Source organism: Hesperophylax consimilis, chromosome 18 (genome assembly GCF_061612785.1).
Source record: "Hesperophylax consimilis isolate HC1 chromosome 18, BYU_Hcon_1.0, whole genome shotgun sequence".
In the NCBI taxonomy this organism is placed as follows: Eukaryota; Metazoa; Arthropoda; class Insecta; order Trichoptera; family Limnephilidae; genus Hesperophylax; species Hesperophylax consimilis.
The window spans coordinates 27,289,760-27,301,578 of NC_142853.1; the positions used below are offsets into that span (position 1 = coordinate 27,289,760).

An 11,819-nucleotide genomic window follows, 5' to 3' on the forward strand; every position below is an offset into this window, starting at 1 on the left:
GAGTAGGATTGACCTTACTGTTATAGCCCAGCTACACTACTCGCGAAGTTGATCGAAGTTGACCGAATACGATAGTGTGGGCACGAACTTCGCTTCGCTTCGGGCAACTTCGCTTCGCTTCGCCCGACTTCCGATTGTTGTCGGTAAATGCGCCCGAGTCAGGACTCGAAGCGTCACGGCATAAATAAACCAATCACTGACTGGTTGGACTGAGTTACTCGCGAAGTTGCACGAGTGTGTGGGCACGCACTTCGAACTTCGGCTAACTTCGTCGAGGACTTCGTCGAAGCGTCGAAGCGAGTAGTGTAGCGGCCGCTTAAAGCGACAAAAAGGCGACAAAACCGACCTACTTACGACGTCACGACTGGCCTTGAAAAATGCAAACATTGAAAATTATTTTAACTACAAAATCGACATTTGTAAAAAAAACTATTGGTATTTAAGTTAGAAGGCGAGCTTTCCTAAAATAAAATAAGAATATTCTACTGGAATTTCTTATTGAAGGCCATGTTTAAACTTGTTAGTATAATTTGTACAGTTTGCAGCATTCTACTAATTTACAATTTCATAATTTACACTAGAATTCATAACCTCAAAAATTTACTCTAAACCATTCATAACCCCTAAGCTTATATACAATAAAACATACATATTCATATTCAATGTTAGTTGATCTATATGAGTACATGTTTTTTTAGCCAAAATATTTTTCACTGAAATTCCTTATTCTAAAGACAAATTACTCAAACAATTTTTTTTCCAATTATACTTTTAAATGTATTTTTTTCCGTCTAATATGTAAATAAATGGCTGTTTCTTGTAGTATGTAATTAAGTTTTAGAAAGAAAGTGTTATTTCAATAATTTATGCGTATTATGAGGCGGAAGAGTAAAAAAAAATAAAAATTTGCTAAATATGCATGTATTTCGTATGTCTCTTAGTCTAAATAACTAGGTAAATACCAATTTGTCGGTGGCCGCCAAGCGAGTACGCCAAAGGCCAGGGATAAATGAACACTCATCGGAAGCCGCACAAGTAAATAATAACATTGATAATCCGATTTTCATGGTAGAATATGACAGGATGACGAAAATGACAAGAAAATAGCTGATACTTAATACTCCAATAATTACACATTGGTTTCTCGTTTGATATTGTTATAACCTGTGGCGGTTCGTGGTCTTTTTAACAGGGGGTTCGGAAATTCAAGAGAAGATAAACATATCTAATTAAAATTTACTTACTGTTGTCCTTCGTCAAATAGTCGAATACGGCAGCATTCACACAACTTAAATAAAGTTAGTGGGAGGGGTACCTACATATAATTGTTTTTAAATCACTTTACACTAGACACAATTATTAGATAATGAGAAAAGTTTTACAGGAATTAAATTGTTTAATGTTTTTATAGCACTCAATGTATGTTGCTAATTATTATTGTTTTTTCGAGAAGAATAATTTCGTAAGAATAATAACCAAGTACACCTCGCGTACCACTCACGTTTAAAAACTCGAGTGAATTTCTCGCTTTTCGCGGCACAAACCTGCTTTAATGAGAGGTCAGGACGCGGAGGCCCTTTATTTTTAATTTCCAACCTTTTTTCATAAGTATTGGCGTTATTTTTTATATAGACAACACTGTATTCCGCCATTGTATAAAAAAATTATGACAAAATATTCGCGACAATCAATAAACGCAAACGCATAAATAAACATATACGCAAACGCTTTCAATTTGAAATCCGAAAGAATACTGGAGATGGAGAACTGGAGAAGACAAAACACAAAATTGCATAACTAGCGACGACAATGGGGCGTTTGCCGAAACTTTCGCAAATATAATTAAGGAATATAACGACTTATCTAAAAAAAAAATACGAAAACAGAAATCAAAATCGGTCTACTTCAATAGGTAGTAGATTTACAAATGCCATAAGCAAACGGTTGTAGAAATGCAGAAACAACAAAACAAAAATATGTACAAAAATGACTACAAAGTTAAATACCATAATATAACATAAAAAAATAACACTTAACTTGCATCCCTATGGTTCAAAGGTCAAACGTCGGCCGGTCAGTCACATTCCAGGTCAGTCAGTTACATTCGTCAATGTTCGGAGGTCACGTGATATCATAACGCGTGTTCGACGCACACACATTGTCTTAATTTTGCAAAGAAAGACCAAATTTTGTATATGTCACCGTCACAGGGTCTGTACCGGCTAAGATTCTTTTGTATGAAGAGTTTGGCGCGGATTTCAACTCGCACAAACTTGGAATAGGTATCGTATTTTCGGTGGCGCGGGTTTTGAAGGCGAAATTTTAATAGCGTGCTATCTATAATGTGCTTATATTATTATAAAACAAGTTTGTTTTATTTTCTCATCTTTTTAATGGGGGTTCGCCGCACAAACGCACTTTAGAGAAAACCGCCACTGGTTATAACACACAATACAAGTTACTTTGTTGTTATCACAATCAACAACTGAAATCTTATGACATTTCAGTTTAGTAGTTAATTGTGGTGTTATTTGTTTTAGGATAAATTATAAATCACTTAAAGTTTAAGAACAAGTGCAAATTTTGCTTTCCTATGCATTACTATTTTGTGTCCTTGAAAAATAATACATCAGTGCTTGAAGTGTACACTATTGCTAACCGGAGCGTTCGGTTTATAGACAAATATGTTTATGTTTATAACGGTTCCATGATAACTCAATACAATGACAATTCAACACACCTTTAGAAAGTTATATAAAGTTAATAAAAGCGACGAAAAAACTAACCCATAAACCTAACTAACGTAACCAATTTAACCTAGTTTTTGATTCATTACTTTTCATGACATTGTTCACTTTTTAAATGAGTGTTGAATTGTAATTTTGATGAGTTATCCGGTCACCGTTTATAATCTATCGATAGATATTATCGTCTATCCGTATAAGGAATCGTGTTTTTTTCTGGAATTTAAATTGAACACCTATTGACGTGGGGAAGGGATGGCATAAAGAAATAAAATAAACCAGGGTGGTTGTTATTACTGATGCCATTCACAAAATGAACCAATGTGGTTGTTATTACTGATGCCATTCACAAAAGTGAACCAAGGTGGTTGTTATTACAGATCCCATTCACAAAAATAAACCATTGTGGTTGTTATTACTGATGCCATTCACAAAATGAACCAATGTGGTTGTTATTACTGATGCCATTCACAAAAGTGAACCAAGGTGGTTGTTATTAATTATGCCATTCTCAAAAATGAACCGAGATGGTTGTTATTACTGATGCCATTCACAAAAAGTTACTGAATAGATTTATTTTTAACATATGGTCACCAATAAGTTTTATTTTGAACATCATGTACTGGCGGTGATATTTAAATACTATATTTCTCGAGCATGGACGTTCTGGCTGATTAATTTTAAAAAACCGGAACAGCGTTCCTGTTTGCTCCATTTAAATCCGAGCACTGACCTCACATTCTTAGTTTGCTGTTATTGTTATGTTGTTATCTTTTTATCACCTTATCATAAGCTAATAAACCAAACAAAGAAATATGAAGTAGATACTTAAAACCTAGTATTCATTTCGAAGTACCTTCCTAGAAGTGTGTAGATTACAAAAATCAGCGACTTTGATAAAAAGGTGTACAATTGGAATGCATAGAGATTTTATGATTTCATGAAGCTGTTAAAAATTAGTATTTGCAATAAAAACACGTACTTATCTATGTTATTTTCACGACATGGTTATTTATTATACACAGTAAAAGTAGGTACTATTTATATTAATAATTATCAAATAACACGTACCTAATTATGTACGAGCAAGCATGTTCTTTCTCGTTCAAAGTACCAACGTGACACGAAGGATAAAGGTATTTGTTTATGGTTTAGAGTTTAGATAAAGGTCCAAGTAGCAATGGAAATTTATGAAACGAGATTATTAATTAGTTGTGCAGAATGATATAAACTTAGTTAATTATATAAATTAATAGAGTTAAGTGCCAACTAATCAAACCAATTTATCCACTCAGCAAATGAATATTATTTGTTTTCGTAGCAATTAATTAGGTTCTCTGTGTTCCAGAGTTCAGTTAAACGAATCGTATCACAAATAAACACAGTTGATGGTTTGTTTTAATAACCGATTGATTAACTAGAAATGTTTAAAAACAAATAAAACCAACGTTGTGTGCGAGGTGGGTACATCGACACGATTTAAATTTTTCAAGGAATGGTCGTCTGTTGTTGATTTAGTGGGATTATTCGATGGTCTTGCCATTATTAAATTACATTACATTGTAAAACGTTGAAAGATAAATATTTCCCCAGCCGTCGCACGTTTAAGACCCCGCATACCTAATTTCTAACGATTTATGACAAGTTTCTTGTTAACTCTTTAAGGCGATGCACTACGTCATGTAATATTTTAAATTGAGCCGCTATCAATAACAACCCTTACGTAGATGGCGATAAGGTTTAAATTTCCGCTTAACACCATCCGCCTGTTTTGATTTATGCAAGAAAAAAACATGGCCCAAAAGTGCCTTTTATTTTATTTTGTGTATGTTCAGGCATAAATATTTATTTTTAATATGCATAAATAAATAACTTAATTTGCCACATTATACAATAAAATCATAACCGAAAATGGGTTCGTAAGTAGGAGATTTCGAACTTTAAAGCAGTTTTCGTAGGCCTATATAAGCTCCGAAAATTATAAAAATTATATAGTTTTTTTTTAATATTAACGCGCTCCCTCTAACAATCTTTTTTACTTACCTACCTTTCAAACCATCTTTGAACGCTTACTACGGGGCCTTAATAGGCACATATTATGGAGTTTGCACTACGTTTTCACATAATTACTACAAGAAACGATTATTAACGTCGGGATAGATGGTAAAAAATGAATTATGGTACCATTTTTATTCAATCAAAGTTTAAAATTTAACCTTATAAAACGATACATTTGCAGCTATTTCTGTGTGGTATGACACTTGCGAAAGTTTCGTTTCAATCTAAGCACGCATAAATTACATAATTAACCCACACTAATAACCTATTTTATGCATGTAAAAAGTTATTTCTAGTAATTGTTGAAAGAAAGTGTAATTTACAGAATCTGTGCCTAAAAGAGCTGCCGAAAGGGAAATAATTACCACAATATTAGTAAGCTAGACTTTTGTGAAACCGGTTTAAGGCGATGCACTACGTCGTGTAATATTTTAAATTGAGCTGCTATCAATAACAACCCTTACGTAGATGGCGATAAGGTTTAAATTACCGCTTAACACCATCCGCCTGTTTTGATTTATGTAAGAAAAAAACATGGCCAAAAAATGCCTTTTATTTTATTTTAAGGATGTTCAAGCATAAATTTTTTTTTTTCGATTTCGATCATAAATAACTCAATTTGCCACATTATACAATAAAATCATAACCGAAAATGGGTTCGTAAGTAGGAGATTTTGAAATTTAAAGCAGTTTTCATAGAAAATTTTTCTTTTTATTACATTTTCTTAAAAAAAGGCTTATCTAAAAAATACTTGATTATTTCAAAGGTCAAGATGCATTCTATTCACAGTATTTAATTAAAGCATCTGAAACATTTCTAGGCGTCCAAAATTTTCAAACCAAAAACACATGATTTTGAATGACTACATTTTGACACAAAAAAATTATTTTGTATTTATTATCGAATGGCAACAATGTATTGAGTTGTTAAAATATTTAGATTGTCAATAATTGTTTATTATTTAAGCACCGAAAAGGTATTCGTTACTTTTAACAATTAAAAATCTCTCGTGGTGGTTTCACAATTTAAAAACACAATGCAACACTTTCTAATATTGAATTCAAGTACATTAAGCAAGTGGACAGATTAAAACATGACTTACGATAGCTGGTCGGTCAGGATATTTGGCGTGGTTCTGGAAGATGAAGTCTGTCAGAGTAAGATTTGGATCTTTCACGTCTCCATAAGGGGAATAAAGGACGTGATCTGCACTGATGGGTCCAGCAAACTTAGAAATTCCAGATTTTTGCACTAACACTGTGTCAACACTCTTGCTATAACGCGCGAATCTGTTCACGGCTTTGCTTCTCATGTCCAGGGTACTGAAACATTTCGCGTGGGAATTGAGGTTCTTCGCGAGGGCTCGACTCAACAGCTGATTCGCCCGTAGTATATTTAGCTTCGACATTCTGACTTCTGACTGAATTATGCCTCGCGACTCGCGACGGTTGTGTGGACACTAATTACACGCTCTGCACAGACTACTTGTGTACTAACAGTTTGTAGTTGTACACTTTCAGTTTCCGATTGAGAACTCCAACAGCTGGAGTTTTGTTGGAACGAAGCGTGGATCACGACTAACAGCCGGTAGCGCGGGTTTGGTTTGCCCACAGAATGCTAGACGCTAAAGTTCCCAGCTGCCATGAAAGCGCTGAGCGAGACAACGGGACAAAGTTCAATGTGTATTTTAATAAATAAACTAGTGTTGTGTACGATTCGTATGGACGCATTCCTTCACCAATGTCAAGCCCTCTTATCAAACGGGTGTGTGTTGCAGTTTGCAGTGGTCTATTTACTCTATATAACATAGCTACTGCACGAACAATAATAATGTTATTAGTTATTCTATGTTATGACTGAATTCTGATTGCAACAACAACACTTATTTCCTGATTATTATACATTGTCCCGGAAAGAAGATAAGATTAATATTAAAATTTCAGCATATTTTATTTTGTTTTATTCTGTGTCAGTTCTTATTTTATTTATAAAATCATTAGCTGTACTCCGGCACGAGTTGCTGTGGCTCAGTATGTCTGTGCAGATAGACAAAAAAGCGCGCTGCTTTTACGTTCAACAGCTGTTTAAAAAAAACATGCATTTACCTGTCACAGGTGTCATATAATATAGGTACATAAAAAACACGCGTATGAGAATCCAACGTTATATCAAAATTTCATTGAAGAACTTTATGAGATTAAAGAATTTGAAAAAACGAAAATTTACAATTTTATTTATATGTATAGATTAATTTACATTCGTAAGTTTCCACGAGTAATCAATGTAATTATATTTATAACACACCTGAGGAACATGTATGAATTATACATAATATGTTGGTGATAGAACCTGCCTAGTGCAATACAATACGTTGTCGGCCTTCGTGGCAGGACAGTAAGATCCTTGGTTATGACTCCAAGGTCTTGGGTTCAAACTGTTCAAAGTGAACGGCAGATGGTGATTCCTCAAAATGGTCATGCAAAGAGTGTTGAATAAAATTATTGGGTCTTTTTATAGAAATCTATAAGGAAAAAGGTCCCAACAATATACCACATCAATGTACCCAACTCATCATTTTACTGTTGGGTGGTTGTGTTAAATAGATTATACGGATTTTTCATTACTCATATAAATGCACAGAGAAAACTAACAGGTATAAAATATTGCTAATTTATTAAAAATCTGATCAAATTATTTATTCGTATTCCTGTAAAAAACGATCAGTAAAACACGAACGTGTTATTAGTATGTCGGAACACGTGTTCATAAAAATTCTAATATTGTCGCATTTCGTCATTATATTTACCAGGAAAAGCTCAGCTGCACGAACACGTGTTCCGTTACATTATAAATAGACTATAATTTTACTAGAAAATGGCTTTCCATCAAGTTTTTAACATGATTTTAATAAATCAGCCATACTAATTTTTCTCATTGTATAAATGCAAATTACTTAAAATAATTTGCAAACAATAATGTATTTCTGCTTCGTGCAGAGTGCAAGCAACTTCATAAGAAGATTCTAAGCGTTGCTGCTTGAAATAGCTTCAGCTAAGATTAGTAACTAGACGATATCAGTCAGGTACCTACTTCCAAACCTTCCTCTTTGCGAAATTCTCTAGTTGAAGCTACGAGTATTATAATCTCAATGGCTCCGGGACTGGGTTAAGATGTACATTTGTGTGATATTGCCACAAAACTGTAGGTTTTTCGATTGTATTAATTTTCCTTTCTTTTAAGATTATTATTATAATATTTTTATATCATGTTCCCAGCTGTATGTCGTATTATTTAATACAACACGACGCATAAACGAAAATTGTTGAGTTATTTTCATATGCCAATACATATGCTTGGTTTCATTCTACGAAATGGCAGAGACTTTCGTAATATTTCTACATTTCAAATCTTATATATTCTTCTTTAGTTCGTAGTCAAGTCGAATATAATTCTTCTATCTGGTCCCCTCACTTCAAAATCCACTCTGACTCCATTGAAAAAAATCATCATAAATTCCTAAGATTCATCAACTATAAACTCGTTCTATCAATTGAAACAATAAACTACAATCTCTTGATGAAAGAACTAAACTTATTAAAACTCCCAGATAGAAGACTTGTTTCCGACTTGATTTTTATTTATAAAATTGTTAATGGTATTATAGACAGCCCTGATTTATTGAGTCTTATTACCTTCCATATACCTACAAGAGCTAGTCGATCTGAAATTCTTTTTAATTGCAACAAAATTATCAGGACTAAGTCATTTATATACTCGCTTGTACCTAGATTACATGAAGTTGACAATGTTTTCTCAGAAGTTGTTGATGTGTTCAATTTACACGAATGTAGTTACAAGAATGCTATAATAACATACCTCATAAATAAATATTAATGCTAGCTTTTGTTATATTAGTGCTAAATTATTATAATTATATCACATGTTTGTAAAAGCCACAATGGGCGTGTAATATAAATAAAAAAAATACTTCAAATATTTTCATATCCCTTACAAATATTTTCATTTGCCAACACAATACTTCAAATATTTTCATATCCAAGACAATGCTTTAAATATTTTCATATGCCAACACAATACTTGAAATATTTTCATTTGTCAAGACAATATTTCAAATATTTTCATATGCTTTTCAAATATTTTCGTTTGCCAACACAATACTTCAAATATTTTTTTATGCCAAGACATTACTTATTTTCATATACCAACACAATAATTCAAATATTTTTAAACAAAAGGCAATACTTAAATATTTTCATATGCTAAAACAATACTTAAAATATTTTCATATGCCAACACAATACTTCAAATATTTTCATATCCAAGACAAATATTTTCATATGCCAAGACAATACTTCAAATATTTTCATATGCCTTAAAATATTTTCATTTGCCAACACAATACTTCAAATATTTTCATATCCAAGACAAATATTTTCATATGCCAAGACAATATTTCAAATATTTTCAAATGCCTTTCAAATGTTTTCGTTTGCCAACACAATACTTCAAATATTTTCAAATTTCAAGTATAGTATGCATGTACTTTATATGTATAAACCTTATGGAAGAAATTCTCTAAATGATAGTGAAAACTCCATCAAAATCCGTGGCCTAGTTTAGAAGAACTAAGCGCACAAACAGACAGACGCGGAAACTGATGTTTTATTCTAATTAGAGACAATTTACAGCAGGTGCGATTACATTAATTACTTACCTTGCCATTCAATATGACCTACTTACAATTTATATGACACTATTTAATATCATCAATTACATTTTATATTACAAACAATACATTATATTTTTTTAATGAATGTACAAATTTTAATGTTGGTTTCAACGGAAACTTGAAAGGGTCATAAGATATTTATGAAAACAACAACATGAACATGTTGTAAATAGTTGGGTTGACCTAGATACTTGCAGGAAAGAATTCTGTGGAAATGATAAAACTCGTTCGACTCGAGTTTTTAGTGTGACAGAAAAATACACACAGAAAAAGAACACAGAATTGGTTTACCTAAATACAGTATGGTTTGGTTTGGTTTACCTACATGGTTGCAGTTGGCACTTCATAAAGAATTTAAAATGAATATGACAATTTACGGCAAAATATTATTATCGGCTAGACTAGAGATATTGATCTTTAAATACATATTTAATCACCAGAGCTCATTTTTAAGTCAATATAATTAATAATGAAAAGTGCAATGGCATTTACTAATGACAAAGTAGATTAATATCGATAAACAAAAATAACGAAGTCAATATACTATAATTATGTGGTCTATAAAAATACAACGATAAATCAGACAAAGAAAAAAATGTAGATCATTTTGTTTTGTAAATGAAACAATATTACTTTGCTTTAACCGACTTGACTTTGTTTGTTCCTTCCTCAGGCCAAAATATACTATTAACATTACAAAAAAATCGGTGAACATAATATATACTAAATAGTAGAAAAAACAAAAAAACTCAAATTAAAAAAATGAATATCGGAAAAAATTCTATTAATGCCTTAATGGAACCGACAAAATGTGCTAATGCCTTTAATAAATATTTCGCTAACGTCGGTCAAAATTTAGCTACACGGATCGATGACAATTATAAAATAGATAATTTCGAAAAGGACTGTCTTAAACAAAATAATCTGTCAATTTTCAAACCGGTAACCACAGATGACATAAAAAATATTATTAGTGAATTAAAAGGTGCATCTGCACCAGGGTTTGATGGAGTCACAGTAGAAATATTGAAAAATTATAATGAATTATTATGCATTCCAATTACACACATTGTAAATATTAGTTTAAATAGTGGAATATTCCCCTCCGTTTATAAAAAATCTGTCGTAACACCTGTTTTTAAATCTGGCAACCCTGAAGAAATATCAAATTATCGACCAATATCTCTTGTCTCAAACATTGCAAAAATTTTCGAAAAGATCGTGAAAAAGCAACTTTTGTACTATATTGAAAATAATAAAATAATTAGTCCTAGCCAATTTGGATTTAGAGAGAAACTAGGCACTCATGATGCCATTGCAGAACTAACTTCAACTATATACCGTGCATTAGATAAAAAAAATGCCTTGGCATTTTCATTGATTTACGTAAGGCTTTTGATAGTATCTCCCATACAAAACTAATAAATAAATTAAATGATATCGGTATTATTGGTAAGGTAAGGTATTGGCTGCAAAGCTATCTAACTCAAAGAAACCAAAAAGTAAAATTAAATAACTCACTAAGCGTGGATGAAACTTTAGAATTTGGAATTCCCCAAGGGACTGTTATTGGACCAATTTTATTTATAATTTACGTTAACCATATGTTTAAATTATCACTTAATGGTAAACTTATATCCTTTGCTGACGAAACTACAATAATTATCGAAAAAAAGACATGGAACGAAATTACCAATGCAGCCAATCAAGATATGAAGGTTATAAAAAATTGGTTCGATGGCAACTTATTATCACTCAACACAGAAAAAACATATTGTATTCCTTTCACTCTACAAGAAGATGTGCCAAATAACCTAATTAACATAACAATTCATTCTAAGAATTGTGTAAATAACGGTACATGTAATACGGACTGCGCGAAACTAAATCATAAATCTAATATAAAATATCTTGGTATCTTAATAGATAAAAATGTTAAATGGAAAGACCATATTAATCTCACTGTTGAAAGAATAAGAAAACTTATCTATATTTTCTATAATATACGAAATATTTTAAATAAGAAAACTATCAAAATTGTCTATTATGCATTAATTCAGTCCATATTGCAGTACGGGATTATTGGGTGGGGAGGGGCTTTTAAGGCTTCTTTACAGCCCATAATTACAATTCAAAGAATAATTATAAAAATCATCCTTAGGAAACCATATGACTCCCCTACTTTAGAGATATTTCGGGAATTTAATGTACCATCTAGCACAGAATTGTATAAGAGAATCGCCTTATATCAAATTTATAAAGAATA

General features: G+C 32.0%; 1 protein-coding gene across 1 annotated transcript in view; it reads right to left on the reverse strand.

Annotated features, from left to right (window-relative positions):
- Positions 1-6,698, reverse strand: part of LOC149415589 (uncharacterized) — a 45,257-nt gene extending 38,559 nt beyond the window's left edge. The window contains exon 1 of the mRNA XM_089642776.1: positions 5,906-6,698. Within this exon, the coding sequence (XP_089498902.1) occupies positions 5,906-6,211 (306 nt within the window). The 5' untranslated portion in view covers positions 6,212-6,698. The remainder of the gene's footprint in view (positions 1-5,905) is intronic.
- Between the last annotated feature and the right edge of the window lie 5,121 nt (positions 6,699-11,819).